Raw genomic sequence first — 19,981 nt, forward strand, 5'->3', positions numbered from 1 at the left:
AGGGAAGGGGTATCAAGACAATCAGGCCATTACGCCTTGGTTGCCGCCTGGGAAGGGGAAGTCAGTGGGCTGAGGTATATATATATAAGGTGGGGATGTCGAATTCACTAAAGAGGAGCGGGGCGGAGGTAGGGGTTGTTGCCGAGCGACGTACCGACTTGACGCTTGATCTGTTCACGTGCCCATCGAGCAGTGTCTCGGGTTCGACCGCTGAAGTCTTGGTTTGCGCGTGTCTCCCTCGCCATTGCGGTGAGGAACTCGTGACGGAAGTACTCCCGGAAGTCACCAGCTGGGAACGCATCCGCGAGGTCACTAGATAATGTTAGTGGGATGTATTGAAAGAGGGACGCCTATACATACCCGATAACACCACACGAAGATCGGAGGAGAGCCTCAGTGCGGTTGCTGTCTGCTTGGATAGTGCGGAGAAGGTCGAAGATGGAGTCAAGGTATGGGACGATGAGTTGAGCTGTGGCTGTTAGTGTGTGATCAGCGTCCTAGATCACAAAACTCACTCTTGTTGCTGCTCTTCATGGCAACGATACATCCGTCCCAGGCATCCATGATACCCTCACGGAGGGAAGTGATGTAGTCGATCATCTCGTAGTTGCCCTCAGTGGTGATTGTGACTTGTCCAGCTTGTTGCAGCACTTGAGCAACAACAGTCAGGTAAGTCTCGAACGCGCCGTGGATGGCATGTGCGATATCACCGAAGCATTGCAGGATAGCTGGCTTGAGCTGGTTGCCAAGTTGAGGGCTGCGGAGGTTGTGAAGGAGAGAGTTCATGAACGCATCGCAGAATGGCTGGACGTTCTCGCCCAAGGATCGGGTGATGTCAGAAACCAGGCCAATGGCCATGGAGCAGAGCGCGGGCTCTTCCTGGTTGTTAAGAGCATTGTACAGGAATGGCGAGAAAGCCTCCATGTACTTCTGGAAGTCCTCCTCGAGAGCCGTCGCGATCGAACCAATGGCGGCAAAGACAGTGTCTGGAACACTGGACTTGGGAGGCAGAGATGAAAGCAGACTCAACAGCGCCTGCATGATACGGTCGGCCTGGGGCCTGATGTCGCTCTCCATGCGCTGGATGATGGCCATGATGACACTGGCCAAGCTAGTCTGCATCTCTTCGAGAGTCAGCTTGTCCTCAACGTTGACAACCTGCGATTGGAGTGCCATGGACTTCTCCAGACGCTCCAGGATGACGTTGGCGAGCTCGTTGACGAGAGGAACGCTGTCACCAGCGGCGTTGTTGACGAAGGAGTTGAGCACTTCGTATGCGGCTGTGCGGAGAGTGTTGTCGGCGTCAGCGCGCTCAGTGACCTGCAGAAGGCTCTGCACGCTCTGGGCGAAATGAGGCGACAATGGGTTAGTTGTGCAACCGGGTTCTCCGGCGAACCTGTCAGCCAAGTTCATCAGCGACCAACAGCACGATGCGGCCATCTTAGGGTTGCTGGCGAGACCGTTGAAGAGAGCTCCAATCAGAGGAGGGAGATGCTGCTGTGCGTCGAGTGCGCTGGGAACAGCCTCGCAGATGCGGCCCAAGGCGTATGCGGCGGAGTCCTTGACGTGGATGTTCTGGTCGTCCATCATTCCGATCAAAGTAGGCAGAGCTTGCTTGACAATGGGGTCTAGCACAGACTCCTCAGGGCCTTCCATGATGGCACCAAAGGCGGAAACGGACGCATCACGGTAGTGCCAGTCTTCGGAGCGGATGTACTTCTCGATGAAAGCGAGAACTGGGGGCATAACGCCGCTACCGACACACTGTGCCCAGAGCTGCAGACATTGGTATGCGGCGCGGGAAGTGTTGTACTCGTTGTCGTCGGCGTCCTCGTCTTGCTTGGCAAGAAGCTCGAGAAGCACTGGCACGACCTCTTGTGTGGCAACTCGGGCAAAGTTGAAGTATTCGCGGAGCTCGGTGGAGCCTTCGGCTTGAGCTTGGGTGTTGTCGTCCTCGATGGCGATTTCCTCCTCGCAGACGGTGCACCAGAACTCGACAGCCAGCTTGGCGACATCCTCTTCCTCGCTCTTCATGCCCTGGATGGTAAGACCGAACAGCGCCTTCTCCATGTAGAAGCGCATCTTGTCGTAGTACAGACCCATAATGCGGTTGAGACACCCGTACGAACCCTGCTGGATGCGGCTGTCGTCCGCTTGTGTGGCTTCGCAGATGACCTGCATAATGTAGTTGCGCTCGCCCTCATTGTCGAAGTTGGAGCGTACAAACTCGATCGAGTCGCTGAGTGCGTTGATGGCGGCTACACGGACGTCGTTGTTGGCCTCCTCCTTGCGGGCACCCTGGACGACAGCCGTCAGGATAGCGTTGGAGTGCTGTGCTAGCGCGTCCCTCAACTCTACGTCGTCTGTGTCACACACGAAACCGATTGTGGTAAGCGAGGATTGCTTTTGGGCGTCGCTGCCCTGACCGACACTCTCGACGAGCGAGGTCATGAGCTCCGGCCATTGATTGCGGGGTATCTCGATAGCAGCGACGGAGGCGATGAACTGTGCGGCGGCGGAGCCTACGTTCTTGTTGGGTGTGGCCAGAGTGCGCAGGGCCATGTCCTTGACCTGCTGCTTGATCTGGGTGTCGAGGTTGAGCCATCGTTCTTGGACCTGACGTAACCGGGCATACTCGCGAGCGGTGAAGGCGTTCTTCAGGGCCAGGGCGGCGGCCTGTCGGATCTGGGGCGCGGCTTGTTCATTTGCGAGTTCGCCGCCGAGGACGGTGAGGTATTGAGGCTGGTGGGAGACGTGTTAGTGGATATGTTCTGGCTATGTCTCGGGGGGCATGCAGCCCTCTGGCTGCGGGGAGACTTACAAAGTTGTTGTCGGCAGCCTGGATGAGCTGTTGCTCGGAGTTGTTACGGATGCTAGCGTCTGCAGGAGGGTCAGTCGAGCTTCTAGAAAAGTGCGGGTCTCAGCAAAGGCAGCATACCGGCGGAGTAGGTCCCCTCCAACACCTGGTTGATATCCATAACTGCTGAAGGGTGCTTCAAAGATTCAGGCGGGGTATCTGGCGGTGGGAAGAATTAGAGGGCCGCGGTGGCGGGAGGAGCAGAAGGTGGTGCGGCAGGAAGGCAGGGAGTGGTAAGGTTGCGGAGGGCGTCCGTCGTAGGGAGGGAATTTGAAGCGAAAGAAGGTCGAGCGTAGACAGGCCTAGTTCACGTGTTGTTTTCCTCCTAAAGGGTCTGCCCCACTAACAGTGCGGACTTTGGTGCAAGGAGACGGGCGTAAGGGCAGCCAGTCAAAGAGCAGCAAGCAACAGGCAAACACGGCGATTGACAGTGAGACGGCGTCGTGAGGGTGAGGGTAAGAGGAGAAATTTATTCTTCCGCTGCTTCAGGCATCGTCGATGGGTTCGTTGGAGGAAGGAGCGGCGCCCGCCTGGCAACGGCGCATTGGCTCGCTTGCGCATCGTGCTTTCCCCCCCAGATTGAGCTCGCCCTCCCGCATGCAGCCCTGTGAGAGCCATGACACTGAGCGAGGGTCCTACCGTCCTGCACAGACACTGCATAGAGTTATGACATCCAGCCTAGTCGTTGTGCATCTCGAAATGCTATCACTGTTACATCGCGTCGCTGTGGTTCTGTTCGAAGCCAAGCCAAGCGTCTACCTGCAGCCCGTCAATCACCTCGAGGCTATTGGACAATACACGCGCATCATGACGAATCGCATCGATTCAAAACTCTAGTACGCGAACATCATCATCTTGGAAGTTCCCAGTCATCGCGGCAGCCTACATCGTGTATGTCTTTAAGGTAGTTGGTAGCGACGGCAGCCTACAGCTAAACATACATCTGGACGCCTAGAGAAGGTCACGGGGAACGACTCTTTGCTCGAACATGGGCTCACGGACGACTGTGTGCCAAAAGTAAATGCTCACGTGTTCGACTGTTCTTCTTTCGAGGATGCAGATTTGCTTTTACCAGTCCTATCTGGCGGAAGACCTTTGATGCTACTGGAAGAGGGTTCAACTAGGCTTGAACTATGTCCCCTGACAAGTACCGGAATGGCACGAAAAAGCTTGTGCTCTCTGAGATGGACCTTGAAGCTATAATCTGCGAGGAAGACATACACGGCATCACGTCTCACACTACGATATCAAAATGGACAGTATTGCCTTCAGCGCGAGCAACGTCTGGACAACATGAACATATTCTTACGAGGATCATTATAGTTGTCATATACACAATGCATCCATTCCACCCGCTACGTAACCAACAAACACCATGCATGCCCTCATACACAAGAAACCCCCTCACATCCTCCCACTAGCCCTCGGGTTCTCCGCCTCCTGCCTCCTCCAATCCCTCATCTCCTTCGTCCCCAGACTCCCCAAACCCCCCTCGCCTCTCCTCTCCCAACCCCCCAACCTAACAACCAAGCCCGTCGCATTATCTGCCCCCTCACTCCCCGTGCTCGTCTCAGTAGCAAAAGCCACAACATCCCTCGCCGCCTGCTCCGGCGTCTTTGCCTCTTTAACAATATCCACAATCTCCTGGTCACTCAAATGACCCGACACACCATCCGAACACAAGATGAGGAATGAGTATTCCGCGGGTGACAGTTCTATACGGCGGATCTCGGGTTCTGCGCTTACGCCTACGCGTTTGTGTGCCATGTCGCCGAAAGAGCGTGTGTTTGCTAGACCGGACATGCGTTCTTCGCCGAAGGAGTCGGTGACGAAGGAGGCGGCGAAGCGGCGGAGGCGGGTTGCTTCTTCGGGGAGGGAGGGGTGGTGGTTCGATGTTAGGGGGACGGCGAGCCCGGTTGCGGTGTTGCAGAGAAGTATCCTAGTATCGCCAACATGGGCGGTTATGAGGGAAGATGGCGAGGAAGGGTGCCAGAAGGGTGAGGGCGTGGGCGTCGAGATGAGGGCTACGCTGCATGTGCTGCCGCCTTTGAAGCGATTTGTGCCGCCGATGTTTGTGCTGGTTTGGCGGGAGGGCTGCCCGAGGATGTCGTCGTCGTTTAGAGCCTTGTCTGCGCGGACGGGGTCTTCTTCTTTCTTGCCGACTTGGGCGGCGACGAAGTCGTAGTCGGCTTTGAGGAAGGCGTATTCGAGGACAGTTTCAATTCCAATGCCTTCTTTGACGTCTTCGGGTATCGTGGGGTTGCTGGTGTGGCGCTTCTCAATGACTTCTTTCTCGGCAGGATGGCCGCGTCCGCCCGCGGACATGGAGAAGTACTCGGGCTTGAAGCGTCTGAAGTATCCGCCTACGAGCTCCTTCCATTGCTTGACCAGCTGCTGCTCGAGCTCTTCAGCTTTCCGCACGCTGTCTGACTGTCGCACTGGGGCAACGCCTTCGATTGGGCCGTCCATAGATTTGGAGCCGGCGGTTGGCAGCTGGTCTTTGCTTCCAGGCTGTGGCGGCTTCATAGCTGTTGTGCCCGGTGGCGTATGCGTTTCTATAGCATTTAGGCTCTCCTTGTCCCTCTGCCTTCGATCGCCAGAAGAAGCCTCGCCCTTGGCCTTTGGGTTGCCAGACTGGGTCTCGGTTCTTTCCCGTGCGAGGCTGCTGGTGAGCTCAAACTGCTTGGTCGCCTTCTCCAGGTAGTCGTGCAGCTGCTCCCTCAGGAAGCCGGAGCACTCAGCGCCGCCATGGCCATCGAAGACGCCAAAGTAGAAAACCTGTGGATCTCCACTCGCGCCTACGTCTGGTGTGACCTCGGTGTCTGCGCTTTGTCCCTTTCTACTCAGAGAAATGGGGCGCCGCCGTGCGAAAGCGGGGAGGTCAATGGTGCCCGCCTGGAACGCATCTTCGTTGTATGGCCGCGACCCCCGCGACAAGGAGACGCCGAAATGGTGTTTTGCGCTCTTCAATGGTATGCGGACGACGGTCATCTCGCGCGACGTGCCCACGACGGCAGCCGGCGACCGCCCCGACTTGTCCGCATTGTAAGGCGTGCTCTTGTCGCGCGGCAGCTTGTGGTGCAGCGCAGGCTGGGTAACTCGCGAGTCAGGATGCAGCGACGTCGAGGGTATGTGGGTTATGAAGTATTCGTGGAAGCAGCGTCGCTGGCGGGGGTGGTGATAGGTCGGGGGCAGCCTGGGGGCGTGGACGCAGATGCAGGCAACGCGGTGTCCTATCGTGCCTCTTCGGGCGTGGAGGTTCGGTTTCCACATGTCGTCTCTTGCTGCGAAGGACGCATGGCGCGGTTAGGTGGGTAGTTATGTCATGGTTGGTGACCTTGGGATAACCAATTCCAAGCTCCAAACTCGCCATGTTCCGCTGTTCCTGGGGCCGCCCTCCCGCCTTTGCCTTTTTCGGCACGTCATCCGTTAGCCCTACTCCACCACTCCATCAGCGCGCCGAGGTAGTGATGAGCGCCGCGACATTCATCAATAGTCGAGAGGCCTTTGTTGAGCCATACGCCCTTGTCTGGTCAGCTGACAAGAGATCGATTGCAGCTTGGGATACCACATTGAATCGACGATAGTCCAAGACGACAACACATCTGGGGCCGAGGAGGTAGGCTGGTCTTAATCATAAAGTAATAATTTGAATTACTGACAGCACATTGAGTCCGCCAGGGTCTTCTGTGGAACTTCTAATGTCTTATGTACGCATAATCGCAGTTCAATGCATTATATCATATTATCGTGCCTCGTCGGTGGTGCACCTGGGGCTGGGCTCATCCTCCCCTTCACTACAATCATCCTTTGCACATCCGCCGTGGCAACAATCGTCGGGCTCCACGGATCTAGATCCTCGCTGACTCTGTACACGCTGTGCTTCTTGTTGTTCTTCATCTCCTGCGCGACCATGTCTTGGCTCCTCAACGCAATGGAGTCGTCGGGCTGTAGGGACCCTTTGCGTGAGTTGGAGTAAGAAGACGCCTTTGATCGAACATCCGAAGCGATTTTGCGGAAGAGCGGCCGAAGGATGGCGATTGATGCTGCGATTATGCCTGTGCCCGGCTCGGCGGTCGCCCATATTGTTGCTTTGACGGCGTCGACTAGATAGTTGTTAGTACATGCTTGAATGCTGTCATGTAGGTGAAGAAAGACTCACCATGTAGTCCCGGGCCGTTATATCCCAGTCCCTTCAGGTAGACCATCCTGAGGATCGAGCTCACACTGCCCACTGCACCCAACGCCATAACCATGCTAACGCTGATCTTACTCCTTCGATCGAGGTCACTATCCAGCAGGACTGAGATTGGTATCAATACAAACGTCCAGTCAGCGATTACGTTGACGATGCCGTAGAGATACCCGGAGGTGAGAACAAGAACGGATGGCAAGCAGTTGGGCGATGACGGTGATCGCAGGTTATCGGCGAGGCGTGTTGGGTCCCCGCAATGAAAAATGATGATCAGGACGTAGTAGAGGCCGTATGTTGCGCTGATGACGAGAACGACGTGAAATAGATGCCTTTGCCATCTCTTGGTAAGGACCCTTAGAAAGAAGAGACCTAGCGAGACTTTGAGGAAGCTCGTCGTTAGGACGTAAAAGACTTCGGAAAGTTGAATAAACTGCAATCTAATCAGCACTGTAAGGGATAGTAAGTCTAGAGGCATACTCACAATTAAAGTGACGTGGATGTCCTCTTCGCCGAAGAGTTTTCGGTCCATGCTCCGAAAGGTGATGGCCATTACGAAAGCGCAATAGCAAGTAAACAGTAAAAGTGAGGCCACCATAGCAGCGTCGTCCCAACCTGGAGATCTCGTGATGCGATACCGCACCCATAACCGTAAACCAACTGTAACGTAGCTCAAGATGATAAGTGTTATTATACCATAGAAGGTGATTCGACCCAGGAGCACCAGCTCCATAAGCTTTTCGCTTGCCATAGTTTAGAAGGAAATTAACATTGATGTAAAGTTATAAGGTCCGAAATCGGAAAAGGACCAACCACGCACTGGCGGAAGATTAGCAGTCGAGAAGTAGCACGACGGTGAAGGATCCGAGCTGCAGGTAGAGGTAGCCGGGCATTATGAACGCATGGCCTTGACCACGATGACCGCGGTAAGAAACATCCCGGTAGAACGCGTTGCATGCATGGTGAGGGATCGGGTGTGTGGTATGGGTCATGAACTTTGTTATTCTGCAAGCCTTCACCGATTGGCTACTGACGTAGGTGGTAACCCGAATGGTTTGTGAATGACCTGGATGTCGCAGCTCAAGCATCCCAGATGTTTGGTGTTTAGTAATGTAACCCATGCGGATCAGATCCCGCCACAGTGTTCTCGGCAGTCCGAAGAATGTTTGATGCGTGGGAGCCCCTGTTGTCATGGTCATGGTGTCTGGAGAGGCTCGTCGATCTTGAAACACTGCTTCCACGTCCAGCGGGTGGGCATGAGCACCGAGGTCATGTACGCTGGGGAAGCTGGCCTCATAGATGACGCTATGAAAGAAAGCCTCGTCGGATTGCGAAGTCGTACCATATCTGAGTGTGGATATGCCTGTGAATACTCGGCTTTGCCGATGGATGGGCTGCACTACTGAATATTCCAGGAGGTAGTGCCATCCGCATAGGTCTGGAGTTGACTCATCAGAAACACAAGTTTCGATACAAAGAGCCTCGACGACTCGTTCTCCGCATGACAATAAGGAAACGCGCTCGATGTTATACAAATCTGGAATCATGATATGATTGACAGCGGAGTGTACTTTTGACCATGTATCAATCTGCTCTCCAAGATGCGATAGGTTGGTGTTCTCGAAAGCTCTCATGTTTGACTAAACAGTCCGTGTTTGACGAGGGCGCGTGAGGCGTGTTTCGCGTGGGCCTGATGCAGAAGGGAACATCCCCAAACGACTCCCGTGCAGATGCGGCGCGCATGTTTGATCGTCCCAACATTAGGAGAGAACCGAACCCGTGGATACCTGAGGCGAACGTCACTCGGTGTTCGTAAGGCCCACGGTTGTGGCCACAGGTGTCAAGGCGGGAAGGCCCGTGTGGTTGAAGATGGTCCGGGATCTCGGCGACATAGTTGCTCCGACCCTAGTGCCTCGGCAAAAGTTTTCTTCTTTGTATTCGAGCTGCCGCGCCTCAACTTTTACTTCACATGCGCAGTGCGTTCGCAAGGGAACGTCTTTGAACACTATGATCTTGGATTCTCACGATCATAATGTGCAAAGTGATCTTCTGCGAAAGCCTCGCGCATGTGCCTTCGATCAGGGCTCTCAGCGCGTCACAGCGCGCGACATGACTATATATTAGACTTCGTACATGCTCACTTCTAGTGCAGCGCGAGACTAATCCAGCGTTTGGTAAGTTCAGTCATTCCTACATCCTCCCCTTTCATGATGAAAAAAAGACAAAATTCACAGACCTGTTCGTAAAAATTGTGTCGAAAACTTTGCTTTATATAATCTGATCACCTTCTTTGGCTACCTGTTTCTCTCCGTCCACATTAGAGAGCTCATTGGCTAACAAAGAATAGTTACTCGTCTATACGATCCACTTGTCCACGATACCAGGCGGTCCGGAGTCTTGTTCAACACCACATCTGCTTGAGATAAGCCATCGCCACGATGATGAGTGGGGCTGTTCTTCAATTGATAGAGCAACTCGAACAATGCTGGTAATTCATCGCCTGGCCGCCCTTTCAAGGCCGCTTTGTAGCTCAGCACAATGATGCACACCATAGTATACTTACACTCGACATTCCTTTGTCCAATTCAAATCTGTAACCTCACAAGACTCGATGAAAGAATCTCGTGAGCTCTCATATATATACGATGTGAGCCGTGTTATCTGTGCGTCCCGTACGCCGTGAACCTATCAGATCGCTCAAGCTATGTATCCATCTACCGTTTCACGCATCTCGCCAATCTCTCCGAGGTCGCACAAGGATCAACCCACGAACGCATACACCCAATACGACTTACAGTCAGGACTTCCAACGCTTCACGCTCGTCAGCCCGATTCGATAACAGATACTCATCTACGAACAGGTCATGCTCATACCATGTCAGGAACCGGCTCCGGCGCTGTGCTTGGTCTACCCAGTACAATCGATCCTTGCCTTCTCGGCGAGTTTGACTTGACGCAATTTAATCTCGTCGAAGATTGCAACGATGATATATTTGGTCTAGACGCGCTCAACTGGATACCTAATAATGGCCTCGATGTGCCCATGGATGAGGAGGCTTTGAACGAGGTCAATGCAGGCGCATTCCAACTCGGTGACCCCTCCCAAGAAAACCACACTGGTCAAGGATTTGTATCTGCGCCTGTGCAAGATAAGACCAATGATCAGTTACACCAGTTCGTCAACCAGAATGAGGTTGGACAAGTGTCGACTGATTTGCTTCCCGTCGAGCCGCATGGCTACCAGCCTACTGACCCTACCTATGACTTCTCGCAGGATCTTGGTCTTTCGGATACTAACTTCCATATGCCATCTCGGTTCTTAGACACCACTCCCGGCTTCTCCGCGTTTCCAGGTGGCAACGCGTTCATGCCGGACATGTCGCAGTACCCTGTTGCTGCCCAGCCTTCACAGACGTATCCTGACCCATTCACTTCGATATACCCTGTTCAGCCGTACTACCAACCAACACAACAGCCGTTTCCGCAGCAGCACACTGGATACGTGGCGATGCCTACCGAACAGTATACTGGATCATATCAATTCAATAAAACCTTTCCTCCAAGCTCTCGCCAATCCAGTCGCCCTGCACCGCAATTACCCAAACGTAAACGTACTCAATCTGGCTTCGGATCTGACGACGACGCTTATGTCGCCAAGCAACCTCCCAGGCAGCTTACACATCGAACCCGATCATCAGTAGATACCCGTCACGATTCTAACGTTTCATGCGCGAGCTCGGTTAGCAAACCGGTCAAAGTAGCTGTCGTGCGAGCTGGAGAAAAGCCAAAGAAGTGCGACGACAAGCCCTGGGTTCGCGTTAACAACACAACTAGGGGCGAAACCACGCGTACCGCTCGTATCAACCAGCATGCGGAAGAAGGTCGCAAATACAAGACCAAGCCTCTTCCTCACGGCAACTGGTCATCATCATCAGATTTCAAGTTCGAGTACAGCCAAAACAACGGCATGCACGAGTTCAAGAAGCGTACCATGACTGCCCGCGAAGTTCATGAGTATATCACGCAGTATCCCGGCGACAATCTGCGCATTTGGATTCAGCCCGTAGCCTCAGACTCCGCCCGCCGCTACGCTTCTGCATCTCATAGCCACTGTCGCTTCGACGCATGCCCAATGCGTGTGTACACCGGCAAAGGCACAGCGGAAGTCGGCAACTACCGCGTCGCATTCGATGAAAAGCACCGAACCTACGGCACTGGTGTAGTTGATCCGTACGACTGCGTGGGCTTCGCTCATCTATACTGTATGGAGCGCTTCCTAGACTTTGCCTACATCTGCCAGGTAGCTAACGTCAAGGTTGATCAGCGTGTAGGCATGGAGAAAGAGCCGAAAGGTCATTTCGCATCCGCTTTCGGCTCGAAACATCATTACGAAGCGGCGTTGGCTAGCAAGTTCATTGAAGCTGCTAGCAAAGGCCGATTAGGTGATACCCACGAGTTCTCTGACTACCCCGTCCATGAACACTACAAAGGTGGTCATCCTAAGCCTCACGAACGTACGCTCATCTACGCACTCTACGGCATGAACATGAAACACCGCGCGAAATCGCAGATGAAACAGTTCATCCTCCAACGTAAGATCCGCCCCGGTTCTTTCCCTGTTCACCGCGGTGACATGGAAGTCAAACTTGTTGACAAGAAGATCGAGAAAATGGATGTCTATATAGACTATAAGCGAGAGGGATCAAAGAAGGAGTTCGACTACTCGGCCTACTACGACATCCTTCATCCGGAGATCAATCAGCGCATTGCGGAAATGGAGAAGAAGCGAGATGAATTCATCAAAGAAGACGAGGCAGGCATTGGTGGTAAGCGCAAAACACCGCGTCGAACCATCACTTTCGCGGATTCTGATGATGAGCGACAGACTCCTTCCCGGAAACGTTCGCGTTCTAAGAAGCGCCAGGCTACCGATAGCGACTCATCTGATGACGAGCGTCCGGCACTCAAACGCACGTCCACGGTACGCTCTACAGGACGCATAACCGCCCTCTCCGACTCCGACGACTCCGACCCCTTCGAGGAAATAATCGCCGGCACCAAACCCCGTCAAGGCTCCCGCGCCGGTCTCCGCAAGAAACCCCGCATCAACTACTCCGAACCCGCCGACCTCCCCAACCAAGCCCAAGCCCAAGCCCAATCCACCGCCCCTCCTCCATCCAACGACTTCATGTCCAACTACGCGCCCGCAATCCCCTTCGACGACCGCAAACAAAGCCTCAGCGCTTTCTTCCCCGCTAACAACGATCCTTCTTGGTCTAATTTAGACCTCGATGAGTTTTCCATTGAGGGCATGGATGATGTGTGTATGGATGAGGAGGCTGTTGATGCGCTTATTGGTAATAATGCGAAGTACCGGCGCCAGTCTTCGACGTTTGAGAATGGGCCATGGGCGGCTGGGAGGACTGCGAGTTTTAATGCACAGCCCGTGTCTGGGAGTAGGGAGTTTAGGAGGGAGGATCCGCCGAGTTGTGTTGCGAGCAGTGAAGTTGTAGAGGAGGTAGAGGATGGGTCAGTGGGAGGGATGAGGAGGAGTAAGAGGTTGGCTGGTAAGGGTACGCCTACGTCGTCTTCATCTCTTGCTGCATATATTCGTTAGTTGAGTACGGTCAGGTTGTTATGGAACGACATTATATATATGTTGAGCAGGACTCGACATCAGCTACCAACATAGGAACTCGACTTCAAGACCGTGTACAGATGATATATGTATACAGCGCTCAGCTCAGGCCTTCCAATACCCAAACTAGTACGTGAAGGGTGGTGCACACGTTACTACAATCCTAACGCCTTCAACAAAGCAAGGTACTCTGCATCCTTCACGGCTCGATAAAGCTTAGCATACTGCCACTTGGGCGAAATCCAAAAGAAAAAGCACAGTACCCATGCATATCCTGCCAGTCTCGCCACGACAGCAGAGCGGAACATGCGGCCATAGCTACCATGGATCGACAACAGCCCTTTAGATAGCTTCGCAACTTGTAACTCCACCATGACAGAGACGAAGCTTGTCAGAAAGAACTTGATGTCCTTCGACGGATTAGTAGTATCTCCGGCTTGCCAGTCCGAAATCGCATGGAATAGTCCGGAGACTAGAAAAGTCCAGAAAGCGACTAGAATCTTTTCGCTCCGCGAGCCGGCTCTCATGCCTAACAAATTTCTGGTAATTCGATGTCCAGAGGCGATGCACGCGGGCGTGGTGAGTCTGTGCCAGAACCGTGACCAAAACCGCCCAATACTGTAGGCTTCCAACGGAGAGCCGAACAGCGGTCGCCACTCTCCTGGCCCATCGATGCGCAGGACTGCAACAAAGAAGATGGAAAGGACGACATGGCACGTATCTAGCATGAGATACGATATCCAGATCCAATAGTACGACACGAAGATACGAATCTCGGTCTCTCTGGCCGTGATCGGCGGCCCTGGATGTTGAAACAAGAGTCGTTTGATGTAGCCTTCTCGCTCAGGCGCAAAGTCTTTAGAGATCAATCGGAAATGGCCCGGTATCGCTGCTACGGCATACCAATGTAAGATCCAGCAGAACATCGACTTGGCCAGCCGATTACACGCGAACCTTACTCGCTGTGAAGGTAGTACGTTTTCATCTTTCATGCTTTGTGGCAGTGTAACCCAGTCCACACGTCGCTGAGGATCACACCAGCTCTTATAAGCGTAGATCCAGCGCTCTTTCGTTGTGCCTGGAGGCAGCTCAAAATCCTCGAAGAATAACAACGACATAGCATCGTGCATCCAGATGCATTGGAACAGGCCCCATAGTGCTGGAATTCCTTGGAACTCTGGTAGGTTTGAGCATGTGCAAAGAGAGATGATTGCACTTCCCATTAACAGAGGCGATAGGTAGACGCGCATCTTCCTGGGTGATTGAATAGTGAATAGGAATGTTGCTGTTGAGACACAGAAAGTCAAGATCGGGATAGAGGCCGCCAGTGGTAACATTTTCGTGATGAGGAGAGTTTGAGAGTGAGCGGTCGACGTACAGATGAGAACCAAGATATGTTGGGCAGGCTACGCCAATTATATATCCTACGCCGAGCACGGCCTCCAGCGTGCATGGCATTCAAAGCCAATTAAGGAAGTTCGGCTACCAAGTCTTCCGTTGAGATTAGCGCGTCTTTGCGCACGCGTCCTTTTGTTCTATATATCCGCTCCAATACATATGTAAGCCTTGTATGCTTGGTCGCCCCGAAGCCTGTGGCTCTCATGATCACTTTAATCCGGAACTTCCGGGATAATTCAGAACGCATGTTTCTATTTGCTTATAAAGAGATATGTACTATCCCAGACGAATGTGCATACAAACATCGACCAGCTGGGCACCATGCTGAGCTATCACACTTCAATCGAAAATATATGAAAGAGTGACTGTTGACGCGAAATGCTAGCGAACGTGACATTCTCGTGCTTTTGAATAAACCCATCAAAGTACATCTCCAGTACTCTGCTAATCTTCCGTGACGGTAGTTTGCAACTCGGACACCAAGAGCGGGGAGCCTTCCAATGACATATCTTCAGAGAAGACCATTTGCAAGATTGACCAAGTTGACCATTTGGTCCTGAGGCAAGTCCACGTAGTCCAGGCAAGACGTTCCGCAAGGGATAGGGCTTCCTTCATCAGTGAACAATGCCGCAAAGTTCATGCACTCTGGCGCTAGCCCTTCAATGCGCATAGCTACAAGTCACGATTGTTAGCACCCAACATTCTGAGTTAATTTGAGAGCAACATACAGTACTCGCCCGTCCTTGTGAGCGTGACTTGTCGGCCCTCATTAGTGACCCTGCACTGCTCGATAGATTCTTCAGAGACACCTGGAGGCCAGTCTTCAGACTGACGAGTAGCTATCTCGATAGGCTCGGTCCGTTTGCTAGATCGTGTGAACTTGCGGGCGCAGCACTGAGGCACATCGAAAACGCCCCCGGCACCGAGACCCACTGCAACGATACCGCCAGCAAGTGGAGCAGCGACGGCACCAATAACTCCGGATACGATTGCACCGGCCATTGGTGCTGGGCAAGAAGGGATCGTGGACAGCGCTGCTAGAGCGGTGCCCGTGAGAAGTAGTTTGGTATGCATTATGCTGGAGGGATTGAATTGTCTGGTTGAAAGAGTGGGAGTGGGGATGTAGAGCAACAGTATGATACCGATGATCATTCTTATAGCAAGAAATGGGGGGCCTTTCTTTCGATCCCAAGTAAGCCAAGATGGATTGTTTTCAATGTCTCTCGTAACTTCACACCAACATGATCCTTCCTATCCGGCATCTTTAATTTTGCCTGAACATAGGCTCGGCAAGGCGTTTCGACTCCAAGCCGTACACGAATTTAACCCATCTAATCACAAGCAGGATACACGGGCCTTGCACCTATACATCTTATCCATACGTAATGTTGCATGCAACAACAACTCGATATATACAGGGCAACGATCCTTCTGACATACGCCCCGTCTCAAGAAGGTGGTCGCTACGGTCCGATCCCAACATCCTTCTCATCCTTCCAATTCTTCTCACACACCTCAAGCTTCTTGTCCTTCTCGTCCTTCCTATTCTATCCACTCTTCTCACGGAAACACGGCCTCAACAATTCTACGGCCAAGATACGACCTGCCTGTTTCGTGTGAGTAGCTCAAGGCAACCTTCCAAGTCTATGAGGTGGCCGAGGAATCCTTTCTCACCATGCTTTCGCCTTCCTCGTCATTGTATCGGTAACGACTGAAAGCTTTCCCGGTTTGCCAAGATACGTCAAATCGCTAACAAGGGGATGACGGTGTCCTTCGCTGACGATTATACCTAGATACTTTTGTTCAAAACGCACCAGTACTATTGTACCCTTCTTGAATACAATCGCTCTTTCATCTGCTCTCACAGCTGCTGCCACACTCTAACTCGATCACTTCAACATGCATTCACCATGGCCTTCGATCTCTCGAATCACCAGTATTGCTCCCATCGTGTGGATGGTGGGAACACTCATCACATCATATCTCAGTCTCTGCATCGTCACAAACTCCACGCATCCAATCCTCGTGGTATCCTCACAATCCATGGAGCCGACTTTCTATCGAGGCGATATCATCTTCCTATGGAATAGACAGGAGACGATCCGAGTTGGCGATATACCTGTGGTGTGGTTCAGCGGGAAAAAAGAGCCGATGGTGCATCGTGCAATTAAGATCGAGCACCATCAGAGCGTTCATTTTGATGAGAGTAGCAATGAAATGACCATACAAACAAGGCACGTTTGCGAATCAAAGTTGAATAAGTCTCTTTCATCTAGAAAAGGCTGACGTAAAAGTGCGTAGGCAACTCGTGCTGACGAAAGGTGACAACAATGCCGTTGACGACGTTGGCATGTATCCCGATGGGCGCGAATGGGTTCATCGCGAGGAAGTGGTGGGTCTGGTGAAGTGCTCTATTCCGATGATTGGTGGGATCAATCTGTTTATGAAGGATCATTTGGAGGCCTTGTATGTAGTGCTGACGGCTACCTTGGTTATAGGAATCCTACTATAACGACTGGTTGTAGAAGCGACGCTGTAGCCAGTAGCATTTGTAGAAACAAGATAGTAGTATTGCTACTAAACCGATAAGTCGAGTAAATCGCTTAGATTATCCAAGCGCCACGTCGGAGTTACGGCACATTATGTCTCTTATTTTGGAAGTTTTGACCATGCTGTGCCACCCGGGCGTAAAGTACGGAGGAGCTCGTACCAAATTGGTCACCCCACCCTACGTCAACCAAGCATTGGCGATGTTGGTCCCACTGGTTTGACCATTGTTATGCACAAAGCTACTGCCATTATATCCACAACGCTGCGAACTTATCAGCCACTTGCGACACTCTCGCCAGGCACAACATGGGCGCGAAATCGGATTACACCCAGGGCATCGAAAAGTCGGATTCGACTGATGCCAAATCCAACGCCAACGTCAACAGAAACAACATCGACCCCAACGATACACCACCCATCTACTACGACGCCGAGCCATCAGCCCAGCCACCAAAATACCCTACCAACCCCTCCACTTCTTCTACAGACCCGCAAAAGCAGCCTACATCACGCCCCGCACCCACAAACCAACGACACAGCAGCGGCGCACCCGCAAGTACCATCGCAGCAGTCCTCGGTTCCGAATATACCGATTTAGACGCTCAGCGACGAGCAGATCGCAAGAAGAAAACGCTCCGCGAGCGCTGGAATGATTTCAAAGAAAGAAACTTTGGCGACTATGATCTTTCTGAGGATAGGGCTGGAGCGGGGAGTGCGGCTGAGTGGAATGTGCAGGGTGGGAGGGTAGGTGGTGGGATGGCGAGTCCGTATCGGAGGAAGGGGAAGTAGATTGGTGGGGGTGATGGCGTGGTGATTTGGTTATCATAGTCGATATGGAAAGAGGACAAGAGTCGAGATGGATATATACAACTTCCATAGCGCAGTACTTTTCATCTTCAGTGCCTATCTATCCGGCACTACTCTTCTTATCTCCATGCGTTATCCATCGCCGCTTACAACTCCTTTTTCAAGAAGTGCTCAGGCCGGTGATCTGTCTCATAATCAACATGCACATATGCTCTCTCTACATCAGGAAGACTCTCCAGCTTTATCTGAAGTTCCTCGGCGACATCATGTGTAGCGCGTAGAGTAGCTTCAGGGTCCATGACAATGTCGACTTCGACGATGAGACGCGGGCCGCTGTGGTAGGCGCGTACGGTATCGATTTGAAGGATGGTGGGGGAGTGTGTCATCGCTGAGAAAGACAATGATTAGTGGACGTTTCATAAAAGATGACAGATGAAGAGGAAGACTTACAGATATAAGTGATATGCTGCAGCATAGCAGTATCAGCCGTAACACCAATGAGGAGCTGAAACTCCGAGTACGCCGTCCTCGACCAAAGGAAGATGATCAAAACGGAAAGTATCATCGCGCCCATAGGATCCAACCACCACTTCAACTTTGATCCACCAACACTAGTCAAGACACCGAATCCGTTGATGAAGAGATCGTTCCTATGATCTTCCCACAGAATCCTGACTTGGCTGTACTTGTTGCGCAAAGCCCAACAGTACAAGAACAGCGAGAACTTGGTCGCAAACGCTATGCTGACAGCAATGACAGACGGAAGGAAGAAGTCGTTCGTCTCAGGACCGTTATGTTCGGCGACTGTGCGGATAGACTCGACGATGATGACCACCGAAACGGTAATCATAAGCGCGCAGAAAGAAAGATTTCCCGCCGTTTCAATCCTCGCCTTCCCGGAGGGGAACTTCCTCGCGTCCACCCTCGCAACAGCGCGATTACACATAATCAGCGTAAGATTGCTCAAGGGATCAAACAACGAATCCGCCATAGTCGTAAACAGCGACAGCGACCTCGAAGACACCGCCGCATAAAGCTGCAACACAGCCAGTATGATATTCGCAGCAAAACTCCCAATAACAGCAATCTTATACTTGAGATGATTCGCCGTATCCTCATCCTTCGCCGCCGCCCTATGCTCCGCCACGGGCTTAAGCAACCTCTCTATATTCTCATTTTGGGCAGAGTAAAACTCCTCGAGCTTCTTCGCGGACGTCGCGGCCTTGTTGAGGGTGATGGGCCCGCAGCCATCGCGTTTGCGCGATGTGTTGGCGCGGATGAGGGCGAGTTCGGATTCGGGTTTTATAGCGGAGGAGAGGGAGTAGGGGTCGTTGTCGGGGGTGTAGGACGGGGGTGATTGCGATTCTAGGTCTGAGACGTCGGGGTGGTGGCGGATGTGGCGGGCTATGGGGTCGTGGGAGGGCGTTGGGGCGGTGGTTTCGATGGCGGTGCTGCTGGCGTCGTTCTTGCGCGGAGTTGAAGCGTCGGCATGGCTGTGGGTATGTTGCGCGCTGGGGCTGTTGTTGCTGCTGCTGGCGCTGAGGTGCGCGTGGTGGGGACTTGATGTGCGTTCTATGCGGTCCGGGTGCGTGTGGAACGGGTGCGGTTTCATGGATATGGCGCGGTGCAGATCGGGTTCTGACATTGTTGCGGTGGTTACTCGATTTCGCACGCTGATGTGGAAGAGTGCAGATAGATGCTGAAGCAATTGCGCGCTCCTTTCACGGATGCCAGTGATGGCGGCGGTGAAATAGGTCCGGTGAAGCAAGCCAGCCAAGCGCCATAGTCGCGATCGACCGCTTGTGGCCAAGCTTCCAGCGTACACGTGGGGGAGATGCGCGGCGTGGTGATAGGTGAACTTTGTCTAATCGTCCCGACTCCTTTGTTTGCGAACGTGCCTCCCAAGGTATTGAAGTATCCTGACAGACCATCCCGAGATCCTTCTACAAACCCGACTTCCAGGGCCCGTCTATCATCTGTCACCATGCACCCGTACCACGGTACCAAGTACTACCGCCTACCAAGCATGCTTCCATAGTCTAGCGCGCGGAGTCTATCGCGCCCAGCCCGCACACGCAGTAGCATTCCAAGACAACATCTCAAGGTGTCTTATCGATAACACACGCACGCATTCCGTCATCGGCGCCCCGCTCACCTCGGCTGGCCTGCCACGTTGAAGACGACCACGTGCGTCACGTTTCTCGCTTGCACACTCAACATCTACGGATGGATCGTGAACCCTGCATATACCTCACCAGCTCACACAGCATATCACCACGACTTGCGCATACTCACCGATGAGCATACAGGTCGGTTAAGCAATTGGTGTAGCTGCCAAGATGGATGAGATTTGTGTTTACTGAGGGTTTGGTGGGGAGGGTTGGCTGGTGTTGTGCTTGTGGTGAGGTTTGGGAGTGTTCTGGATTCAGCGGATCGCGTGATGGAGAGGAAGAGGCGTACGTGCTGATATATCAACAATCTCCATCGACCAGCCACAGCATTGTCGTACAAGTAGTCCTGCGCCTGCAAACCTTGGAAA

At 52.9% G+C, this 19,981-nt stretch overlaps 6 protein-coding genes across 6 annotated transcripts; 2 read left to right on the forward strand and 4 right to left on the reverse strand.

Annotated features, from left to right (window-relative positions):
- Nucleotides 1–107: 107 nt before the first annotated feature.
- Nucleotides 108–2,978, reverse strand: J4E86_008506 (uncharacterized protein; the record flags this gene model as incomplete). The annotated part of the gene is made up of 5 exons (XM_051449017.1): nucleotides 108–312; nucleotides 361–469; nucleotides 516–2,742; nucleotides 2,822–2,880; nucleotides 2,939–2,978. The coding sequence occupies 5 exons, from the start codon at nucleotides 2,976–2,978 to the stop codon at nucleotides 108–110; spliced, it is 2,640 nt and encodes an 879-aa protein (XP_051300014.1).
- Nucleotides 2,979–4,261: 1,283 nt separating this feature from the next.
- Nucleotides 4,262–6,130, reverse strand: J4E86_008507 (uncharacterized protein; the record flags this gene model as incomplete). The annotated part of the gene is made up of 1 exon (XM_051449018.1): nucleotides 4,262–6,130. One exon carries the CDS (start codon nucleotides 6,128–6,130, stop codon nucleotides 4,262–4,264), a length of 1,869 nt encoding a protein of 622 aa, XP_051300015.1.
- A 462-nt stretch (nucleotides 6,131–6,592) lies between these two features.
- On the reverse strand, nucleotides 6,593–7,602 carry J4E86_008508 (uncharacterized protein; the record flags this gene model as incomplete). Its single annotated transcript, XM_051449019.1, has 3 exons — nucleotides 6,593–6,963; nucleotides 7,020–7,482; nucleotides 7,534–7,602. 3 exons carry the CDS (start codon nucleotides 7,600–7,602, stop codon nucleotides 6,593–6,595), a joined length of 903 nt encoding a protein of 300 aa, XP_051300016.1.
- Nucleotides 7,603–9,924: 2,322 nt separating this feature from the next.
- On the forward strand, nucleotides 9,925–12,666 carry J4E86_008509 (uncharacterized protein; the record flags this gene model as incomplete). The annotated part of the gene is made up of 2 exons (XM_051449020.1): nucleotides 9,925–10,502; nucleotides 10,794–12,666. 2 exons carry the CDS (start codon nucleotides 9,925–9,927, stop codon nucleotides 12,664–12,666), a joined length of 2,451 nt encoding a protein of 816 aa, XP_051300017.1.
- Nucleotides 12,667–16,941: 4,275 nt separating this feature from the next.
- On the forward strand, nucleotides 16,942–17,424 carry J4E86_008510 (uncharacterized protein; the record flags this gene model as incomplete). The annotated part of the gene is made up of 2 exons (XM_051449021.1): nucleotides 16,942–17,379; nucleotides 17,416–17,424. 2 exons carry the CDS (start codon nucleotides 16,942–16,944, stop codon nucleotides 17,422–17,424), a joined length of 447 nt encoding a protein of 148 aa, XP_051300018.1.
- A 164-nt stretch (nucleotides 17,425–17,588) lies between these two features.
- J4E86_008511 (uncharacterized protein) lies at nucleotides 17,589–19,087 on the reverse strand (the record flags this gene model as incomplete). The annotated part of the gene is made up of 2 exons (XM_051449022.1): nucleotides 17,589–17,830; nucleotides 17,893–19,087. The coding sequence occupies 2 exons, from the start codon at nucleotides 19,085–19,087 to the stop codon at nucleotides 17,589–17,591; spliced, it is 1,437 nt and encodes a 478-aa protein (XP_051300019.1).
- Between the last annotated feature and the right edge of the window lie 894 nt (nucleotides 19,088–19,981).

The sequence above is a fragment of the Alternaria arbusti genome, assembly GCF_024043155.1.
Source record: "Alternaria arbusti strain BMP 1465 chromosome Unknown scaffold_13, whole genome shotgun sequence".
NCBI classification, from domain to species: Eukaryota; Fungi; Ascomycota; class Dothideomycetes; order Pleosporales; family Pleosporaceae; genus Alternaria; species Alternaria arbusti.